Raw genomic sequence first — 11,157 nt, forward strand, 5'->3', positions numbered from 1 at the left:
CAAATTGTTTTTCTAAAAAATAGAAAATATTTAGCGAGGTAATAGTTTTGCGTTGCAGAAAAAGCCAATTTCTTTTAGCCGAAAGTACAGTGGTAAGTTGCCAAGAAGACTGCTTAAACAAACAACTTTGTTTTGTTGTCTATCTAAATCAAAAGAGTGGTATTGCTTTTTATGTTTCTGGAGATAACTTCTCCATTTACCTTTCAATCAGTTTCTCAAAATTTTAAATTATCATCAGCAGGTGTTTGTGTTTATGTAAGACCAAGTGGCTTACACCAAGGATTTTTTGTTGCTCTGTTTTACTTATTTTTATCTTCCATTTGAAATCGTTCCTAACGACCACAACAAAATATTTTTCTATCATAAAGATTTGCTCGAGTTTTAAACTACTACCGCAATAGTAGTGGCAGTAGTCACTGCATAGAAAAAATTCAAAACAAACATCAAAAACTAGAAAAACTTGTTGGAAAATTTGTTAATGTACAATTTTATTACGTTGCCCACTCACTACCATAGCAAAACTCACTCACTCCAATTCGTTATTCGCAATACTCGGACATTGCGGTAGGTGGTACACTTAAAGATGTAGATGGGGTGGAGAAGGCAGAGGCCGTTTGGTTGGTGGTGGACTAGTGTTATGCTCCAGAAAAAATTTCCATAACCCAGAGCTCAAACCATGCAAAGCTTTGCAAGAGATTAAACAACTTGAAATGCTTCTGCATACATCGACATTAAATGTATTTTCGTTTTTTTTTGCCCGAAATATGAGGCTGCTTTTCGATTTACCAATGGGCATTGATGAAGAAAACGTTGGCTACTGAAAACATTCTTACACATTGACGATATTTTTCCTAATTTAAATAGGAGTAAACTGCACGAGAGCTACTTACGAATAAACCCCATCATTTATAGAAAACAAAAGACTTAAGAAACGAACATACTCTGAGAATGTGAACGAAGATTTTCTGTTTGTAGTATGGCTTTGCTCCCAACTTTAATTCTATATGTGAGATAAATACTCCAAGTGTGTATGTTTTTATACCATTTAAACGTATTTTGCAAATACATGAAAACACACAAATATGTTAATAATGGTGGTGATATCAGTTCGAGTTTTTAATCATTCTAGGTGCTTGCTAATAGCTTCTTTATCTAATCGAATTCAATGTGCTCGAGCACGTGCATCCATAGCTGTGATCAGTTGCATGCTGTTTGGCTTTTCCTATCATTGTATATTTCACTTTACCAAGCAGATTTGGCAGATTCGTGGCCACTGTAGGCAAGCACACTTCATGCCTTGGAGACAATCGTAGGAAGAGTATATTGGAAATGACCATCAAGAAATATTTGAGATAGTGAATTTAAAGTTTATCTAATTTTAATTAAAAAGATGATTTTTTATTACTTATTATTATTATCATTTATTAAACTAAATAATAATAAGGGAATAATTTAGCTATTTGGGTTAAAGTTGATGCTATTACATATATGAATATGCCATTTGAAACACCCAAATTTAAGTAATAGAGTTTTCTCTGAGAGAAAGAAAGAGATGTCTTAAGTTGCCATATACTAAATTTGAATTCTATTAGTATAAGACATTCCTAATTAATATTCTACTGCGTAGTATACATTTGTAGAACTTTTCTTCAAGTTGCCACATTTCTCGTGTATGTCGAGATTATTATAAAAACCGTAAGCTATGACTAAGACTGGATATACCTTTGTTTTGTAGGAGAAGCTTTATGCCCAGATTGGATCAAACAAATAAGGCAAAAATAAAACGGCAAAATATTTTGTGTGTGTTAGCGGGCATGTGGGTTTGTATTGTTGTTATTTCGTAAACAAGTGTAAAAGCCACTCACCTTGTGCGTTAACGCTGCTACTCATCATCGACATAGTTGTCGTCGTCATCACCACCAGGAGTAATATCGGCGGCAGTGTTTTAACATATCGAAGAGACCAGTAACAGCGAAGTCGGTTGCGCTGCACTGGCTCCTCCGTACCCGGCAAAGTCATTAATAAAATTTAAAAACTTTTCGTTTTTCAACTTTTTATCTTTCTTCAGAGCCACAATCACAAGAAAAAGCGTAGAAAATGGTCAATAGCACAAGTCGTTTTTATCTGCTGTTTTAAGATTTGCGTGAACTAGAGTTTCAATAACTATGTTGGACCACAATGTTATACTGGCAAATTATAATTCGATTTTATTGTGATAAGAGAAACGATTCAAATCTGAAAAGAGGATTTTCATTTATACGAAAATACTATAAAATATTCATTTTTAATTTTTTTGTTTTTCATCACTCTTGGCAGCTAGCGCATTTCAAATATATAGTTGTTTGCCTTCCCCTCCCATTGTTTTAAATATCGAATTGATTAGCCATTGGTTTCTACTTCGGTTTGCTTGTTTTTGCACCACGAAACAATTTTTTCCATTCGCTGTTAATACTTTTGTAATTCACCTTGAGTGCCACATTATCTGGTCATGCCGTACGTATGTGTGAATGCACGGGTATATTGAATATGGTATTGTGTCTTTGCGCATGTATTTATCAACTACACATTCATTAAACCACAACATCAATTGGATTGTTTTGAAGTCAAGTTTCTTTTTCACCGTTTCTTTGCAATGGCACTTATTAACAGTTTTGATTTTTTGTGGGCTTCACAAATTATTTCTTTCTAATAGATTAGACACCGAACGCCAACGGTCAAAACGCCAACCACGAATAGACCAACACAAAAATGTTTTACGATATTTCGAAGTAATCTGCGTTGTTTCTTATCCACATTTTGTTTTTCACTTCGTAGTTTCCACACTTGTTGTGGTCGTTTTCTTTAAGATCTGCAAACAGAACCTCATTTAGTCGTTGCGGCAAAGGTCATACTTGGAGTCACATTTTTTTTGTTTTTAATGTCATTTAGATACAGAAGTTAATACTGTAGTTACGTGTATAGTATTTGAATTCTTTCCTGAAACACTTACGTTTTATCTAATTTAATAGGGCAGCAACATATGTAAAAACGAGTACATAACTACACATACCTAGGGACAAAGAAATCGATTTGCACCTAAGGGTAGGTCGAATTGATTCGTTAACTATAAAAAGATGAATTCAATTGACTGTTTTGTATATAGGAGGCATCATCATCTCTGGGCGGTTGGCACTACCCGCTCTAAACTTCTTAAAATGCATTTTAGAATTAACTTTTGTTAAGTTTGTATAAACCCGTAAGTTATTGTTGTAGAATATTATTTTAAGTTTAAATTAAATATCATTGCCTATGTAATATTATTACTCATGATTATTGTGCTAGGTAATACAGTATTTTTGACCGTACAATTTTTATACAATATCTGTTCAATAAACTGATCTAAAAAAGGGGAAAATTCAAAAATTTTTATAGAAATAAATTATGACTGAAATGAATTATGAAAACTGAAAAAAAAAATAATTATCTCCAATAACCCATTCACTCAAAATCTACAAAAAGTGGATTTGAAATCCCTTTTTTATAAGGCAATTGGCAACTAAAATCTAGTTAAAGAGATTTTTGGAAGTGTGATGTGATAACAAATTTTATTGAATTTGTCGAAAAATGTTTACTTTATTATTTATAAACTTTAATCTACATTTTCCTTTCTTGTTGGTTCACTTGTTTATGTATATTTTCTTAAAGATTTCAGATACAAGAAACGATTGCGCGAAATAAGTTAATAAATTCCTTTATTTCTGTTAGTTTAGATACTGCATCGTCTTTTTAAAATTAAGTAATAATTTTATACTCTAAAAATCCATTAGGTGCCATTTATCAATTGTTTTTAATTCATCCGACATATCCCTATCGAAATACACATAGGATTAACCTGGATAATAATAAAAACTCCTTATTGCTAGTCATACAAACACACCCATCCCAATGTACATATGAAGCTTGATTGTCGAGCGTATTTCTGACTTAACGCAAGAAATGTTTTAATTTGATCAAACTGTTCAGTACTGGTATTTAGAATTCAGGTTTTGCAGATATCCAAAAGAGTTCGAATTTGTGTACTGTTTCATTATAGAAGATGAAGGTTTTTTTACACAAACAACATGAGTGTGTACTATTTGTGTGGAGAACCTGTTTGTATGACAAATATATACGGCTTTTATTCTTATTTTGCATATTTTTTCTATATTAATCAGTCACATTTATGGATAAAAAAAGGTTTACTTTGCTTTTACTGTTCGGGGTGACATGAAATTAGTCAGTGCTCTGCAGACATTTCCGATATACGAAATCAATCTCTTGTTTAATAAATTCCTTAATTTCTTAACTTTTATAAGCTACTTTAAAGATATTTGTCATCCAATTTTCATGTTTTTAATTTCTTGCGAAATTGTAGTTTTCTTTCTTTGAACAATATTCGTTGGAATCTTCAACGCAACAAAAATATTTGCAACCTGCTATTGCTGCATATTAGGCGGTATGTTGATCAAAATGACTTCTCCATGATAAAAATTAAAAAATAATATCTCTTGTTTTTTTATTTGTTTTATTTGACACTTAACAAAATATATCTCATCAGTTTATTCTATGATCGATGGAACCCAAAAATCAAAAGATTTAAGCAACAAACCCAATACTAGACACGATGTAACTACCACATCCACGCTTATACATATGCCTGCGTGAATTTGCATGTTATACATTGTGAATGCAAAAAGAAACACATATGAAATGACTGATAACATAGTCATAGTGGTTATTGCATGAATAGATGAAATGGGACAGTTGATTGTAAAAGTGTACGGCATTTTAAGTCCAAAAACTTTTATAAGCATACATAGAAACACCCATTATCTATACAACTTTTTATACTGAATAAGGTAAATTCCAACACAGATGCTTTGTGTGGGTCATTTGCATCCATGTGAAACTTTATGTATGTATGTACTATATCCATACAAAGAAATGGGACATTCGAATATTATTTCAAATTATTAGCTTTTAATGTTATAACATTGTGGAATATGTGAATGCAACTGGTCTTTTGGTCTTTTGTTGCTTTCTATTTTATATATATATATATATATATATATATATATATATATATATATATATATATATATATATATATATATATATATATATATATATATATATATATATATATATATATATATATATATATATATATATATATATATATATATATATATATATATATATATTCATTTTCTTGTTGTCTTTGTTGTGAAGAAACGCACTACAATGTTTGCATACAAATTGAATGTAACATTTATAGCGTTAACATTTTGTACCAGATTTCAATAAAAACCGAAATATTATTCGATCGATTTCAGTTCTTTCGTATATAAGACAAATTCACAAAAGCACACACGCGCATAGTATATGCCTTATATATGTATATACACACACACTCACAAGTCACCAATACTTTATAAAAACGTATGTGTACGTATGTGCGGTAGCCGCGCGTATTCGTTGAGTATTTTAGTAAGTGTAAGCGTTGCCGTCAAAAAATTTACTCGAACCACCGCTAAACGCGTATCATGACAGACTAAACTCAAGGTGGTTTATGCCAACATTCACTGAAAGAGCCCTGTCTTCGTCTTCAACACTAGTTATGAACATAGCCGCAGCCACAATCACCACAACCACAAGAGTTGAAACACACCAATAGAAACCAGGAGAGCAACAAGAGACGTGCATTTGACAGCAGCGCTTAATACAGGGATTCCCAATGATATGGCAAGTGATAGTGCTACGGATAGCAACATTACGAATTTCAGAATATCAAAACAATCTTGTCTAACCGGATCTAAATGTGGTATAAGTATTCCCATAAGAAATGTACATCAAACGAAGTGAATCTGTTCATTTCGCTCTTTGATTCAGGAAGCCTTGAGGAATTTGTCTAAACATGTGGTCAAAAAACATATTTGGTAATTGTCACTCTTGGACATTTACGCGACCATTCTTATCGGCAATGTAAGATCGCCTATTTATAACATAACATTTATTGAATGCAACTCAAAAAAGTGTAATGATATGCGGTTACATGCATATATACTTGTTTGAAAATTTATATAGTAGATGTTCATTTAGAAATAAAATAAAATGAAGATTATTTAAGATGTAAAAATTTTCAACGCGATATGTTTATTCACAAAAATAAATGATGGAAATTCTGCTTTACCCTAGTGACGCCATTTACAGAGATGACATGGCGAGATGATGAATATGTTTTTCTTCTTATACAATGGACTGAATTGTCTAAGTGAGCCTAACAATAAACCGGGCTGTCACTTTAACCTAACCTAACATTCTTATACATTATACATACATAACAAAATTATACACATTCTATGGAAACAGTTGTGGGCACAAGTGATACGGGAACACTGGCCAAATGACATATGTATAGGGATTGAGATAACGTAACCCACTATGTCATACCTCGAAAGAATGGGCTTATAATAATTCCATCCGAATCGAGCAGAGAACTTGTTTTCATATATATACCTAACTATGAATTTGCAATAATTCTGTAATATTTTGTCATTGTTTTCTTTACCAGATGAAACACACCTTCATTAAAATACCACACTTAATGTAGCATTTAAAATACATAGCGCAAGCTTAGTCGGAACATTTATGCAGCATTATCGTCGTTTCAGTTCAATACTATATTTTATTTATCTCGCTGTAAAACAAGCATCAATTCGTTGTTGACATATTTTGTAGAACAAATATATAGTGCAGAATGTATTGTTACACATTCCAGAGTTTTCAAATCCCTTTAAAAAATATTTTTCCGTTAAAAAAATATGTTTTGTTTGTAATTGTGCGACAGTTGCATTAGACTTTTACGTGTGTGTGTGTTTCATTTAGTTTACACTCATAGAAAAAAGTCTGCTAAAACCAGCAATCGATGTCTGCTGTTATATTTTTGTACTTCAGGACCTAATGAACAACAAATTAGAAAATTTTCAGGTTATAAATTTTTCCTCAAAGCATATTTAAGAACCAAAAGTAGTTTTTGGTATATTTTTGTACTGTAATATACTTACAAGCTCCTAAATACGATCAGCAAACATTTTGTTTGCTGTTATGCCTCAATTCGATAAATATTCAGGTTTTTGGTCAAATACTATAGATATTGTTTTAATTATGTTAAAACAATATATGTCAGTTGACATTTTTATTTGTTTCAGCCAAAATAAAACATGTTTTACTGCAATCGAGCTTAAAAAATAGCAGAAATGTTTGCTATTTCAGCAAACAGTGACTGCTGTCCCTTTTTCAGCAGACTTTCTGCTGTTTTAGCAGACTTTTCTGCTGTCCCTACTAACAAATTTCTTTGGGTGTACGTATGTTATGTTTGTTTTGTATTGTATTGTATTGTATTTTGTATTCAACAGGGAATGACAGAGCAAATCAAACATAAATCTATTTGATGTTCGTTATTTTTCTAAACTCGGAAAAGAAAATATGGTTAAACGAGTTGTTGTCACATTGATTTAAATTTATATGGAAAATCTGGTCATCTTGTTTTGTAATTTTAAACGATATCCGTAGGAATGGATTCATCCCTTCACCTCATCATTGATTGATAAATAAAAATTAAACGATGTACTTAATACCATAAAACTATGATAAACAGGTGTGTGATTGTTAGATGGGTAAAACTAAATCTCATCGGAATGTCTAAAAATATCGCCCAAAGATATGTTCACGTCACTGATAGAAAAATATACACAATATTATGGAAAAATTTGATTCAAAGAAATTTTGATGAAAAGAAAACTTAGAATTGTGCAATTACGGCATAACATCTATAACATTTTCCTGTCATTGCCTTGAAAAGTCAATCTCATTGAGACGTCTAGAATAGATATCCTCAAGATATTTGCACGTCACTTATAGAAAAATTTACTCAATGTTAAGGACAAATTTCATTAATATAAATACATTTTAATTAAAAGAAATCTTGGAATTGTGGAATTACGGCATAACATCAATAACATATTCCTATCATTGTCTTGCAATGTCAACTGTGGTCACGCTTGAGCAATGGTGCGGTATATAGCACCACTCAATGCAATTATATCTGCCCAAATGCATTAACCTATGGAATGGTGCCCTCTTTATATACATATATATATATATTTTTTTTTTTTTCGCACGTCATATGACAATTAACGACTAATTGCCACAAATTTGACAGTACGAAGCATTTTGCTGCATTAAAACAGCCATTTAGTTTTTATATTGTTTTTACCCAGTAAATATCTGTTAACGTTGCAATGTACATACAAGTGTGTTCTTTTGTAAAACTTAACATCTATTGGATTCGTCTCTATTGAAGTATTTCGAACCTATGTCTAACATTGATACGTATAATTTTATTAAACATACCAACATTTTCTCATTTTAAATTTAAAAAGAAATATTAAACATTTAAATAGCATTTGTGACGTTTTTGTGATATCGTGGGTAATTTTAAAACTGTCACAACATATTTCAATCCGCATTAATAGGTGCGTTTGTTTTCCCATTCACGTGTACTTACTGCCTGTTCATGAAACACAAAATCGACTCGAGACGAATCGTTCGTCTAGATTGAAACTAAAACAACTTTAGATACATTTGCTAGAAAATCCTGAAATTTCTCATGAACTCATTATTTATAATTTACTATCGGACACAGCAACAATTAGGATTCCACAAACTCTGGTTTTCGAGATATCAATATGGAATTTTTGACGAATCGTTCGTTAGCTTGATGATTACTTTCATCCAAAAAATTTTGTTATACATAACAGCAAAAAAGTTTGCTAAACCAGAAGTTTTTGTTTGCTGAAAAGCAAGCTGGAAATCAGTAGCATGTAGTTGTTTCAGGAAACATTTTTAACTGCTGAGATAGCAAACAAATACTGTTGAATTAGAAACGTGCTTGCTATTATTTTTTTTTTTTTTTTTGGCAAACATCGCTACTGAAATAGCAATAAACTTTGGCAGTTATGTTACATTCGGGCTTAATTTAGGGTAGGTATAGTCAGCAGGGTTGCCATTTTGGTGCAAAATAAAAAATAAAATTTTTCTATAGAAATAAAATGTTGAAAAAATTTTCTATAGAAATAAAATGTTGACAACATTTTCTATAGAAATAAAATTTTAACAATATTTTCTATAGAAATAATATTTTAACAATATTTTGTACAGAAATAAACATTAAAAGAATTTTGTATAGATACAAAATTGTGTGAACATTTTGTAAAAATTTTATATAGAAATAAAATTTTGGAAGTTTGAGAAATTTTCTATAGAAATAAAATTTTGGAAGTTTGAGAAATTTTCTATAGAAATAAAATTTTCACAACATTTTCTATAGAAATAAAACTGTAATAAAATTTTTTTCTATAGAAACTTTGACAATATTTTCTATAGAAATAAAATTTTGACAAAATTTTCTATAGTAATAAAACTGTGACAATTTTTGACAAAATTTTCTATAGAAATAAAAATTTTGAATAGAATTAAAAATTTGACAAATTTTCTATCGACGTAGAATTTTGGAAACATTTTAACTTTTAAATGATATTAATTTGATTTAAAAAATGGTCCGCTGGTACGAATTTTGGTCCAATCTTAGAAAAATGTTGGACAAAAATAAAAATTCATTGTGGCAACGCTGACAGTCAGGCTTACTTAAGCGGACCTTAGACGGTCGGATAAACACTCCGACAGAGGTTCGTCTATTTGTTGTGTGTTCGTTCAAGTTTTACCCTTACACTGCACGAACAAATGTGATGACAACATGAAAAAATAAGAAGAAGCATAAACAAACAATGAAGTTGTACGAAGATTTATGGGTGAAACCATTTTTTACTGAAAAAATGGAAGAAAATAATAAAAAAAATCCTGGTATATGTGTCAAAACAATGATTCCTGAAGTAATCGACATTTAATATATTACAAATTACTTGATGAATTTAAAATATTTGTCGCCTGGTTGAATTTTTGGTGGAATTTTGTCCACGTTTTTGCCACAATACTGGTTTAGATTTATATATTTCTTTAATTTTCAACCAGAATTGGCGATCCATCATTAATTTCATTGCAGAAATGCCTGTTTTTAATGTAAAAATAAATTTGTCTTTGATAATGTTTGTCGAACATCCCCTTACACTCAATGGTTTGTACCACCCAACCAGAAAAAATCAAAGTTGTTTTGATTTTATGCCAACACGTCCCCGCGACAGCCGAACACGGCCTTATACAATCGGATTTGTCGCCGCAACGTGTTGTGTCGCAGGGTTTATCCGACCGTATAAGGTGCCCTTTAGACGCATAGTATGCTGCCCAATTCCATGTTTACAGCCGAATCCGAACATAGTTTTCCATTGCGATGATACTTCTTAGAGAAGCTTTCAAACACTCAAAAATGTAACCAGTATTACTGAGGAAATAATCCACTGTTTGGTGTTTGTTCGAAACCGGAACATAGTTTCCCATTGCGATGATACACCGAAAAAAAAGTTTACTATTTTTTAAGAAAAATGAACTAACCCATAGTAAGAATGACCATGATTCGGCGCCAAAGATTTTTTTCATCTAGATAAGTTCATGATTTTCTTATAAATTAGTTCATGTATTGCATCGTATTTTAGTTCATTATTACTATGCTGTGGGAAGAATATAATTAAACTAATTCAAAATATTCCTGCTATCCGGAAAAATGAACAATTTTTTGGGAAACTTGTATTAAGAAATTGGTTTGAAATAAACTGTTTGTCGGTATAATTTTCAAAAAAGTAGAGAAATTGAGGAATCAAAGGTACAACAAGCCTGTATACAACTAAGAAATTTTTCGTACAAAACAAGTCAATTTTCTATAACCACCAGTATTTTATTTCAAAAAATTATTATTATATTACACAAAACTATGGCTTATGATATACAATAAAGGAAATATTTTTATTCGTACGTTGGATGCAGTTACTTGTCGGTAGTTAGTAATTGCTTATTCAAAAGAGTAATATTCAATGTTATTAGGACTAACTAATTAATTTAAATTTCCATGTTTTCTATCCATATGAAAGATATATGCGGCATAAGTTGCTATAGTCATTGAATTGT

The 11,157-nt window shown here is 31.0% G+C and overlaps 1 protein-coding gene across 3 annotated transcripts in view; it reads right to left on the reverse strand.

The window, feature by feature from the left end:
* The window catches only part of LOC142241826 (uncharacterized), a 28,982-nt gene extending 23,393 nt beyond the window's left edge, over nt 1–5,589 (reverse strand). The window contains exons 1-2 of one of the 3 annotated variants that reach the window (XM_075313653.1): nt 5,437–5,589; nt 1,866–2,235 (exon numbers count right to left, since the gene is read on the reverse strand). In XM_075313653.1, the coding sequence (XP_075169768.1) occupies nt 1,866–2,019 (154 nt within the window). In that variant the 5' untranslated portion in view covers nt 2,020–2,235; nt 5,437–5,589. The other 2 variants (XM_075313655.1, XM_075313654.1) reach the window with 2 other exon arrangements.
* Between the last annotated feature and the right edge of the window lie 5,568 nt (nt 5,590–11,157).

This window comes from Haematobia irritans, chromosome 5, assembly GCF_050003625.1.
Source record: "Haematobia irritans isolate KBUSLIRL chromosome 5, ASM5000362v1, whole genome shotgun sequence".
Classification (NCBI taxonomy): Eukaryota; Metazoa; Arthropoda; class Insecta; order Diptera; family Muscidae; genus Haematobia; species Haematobia irritans.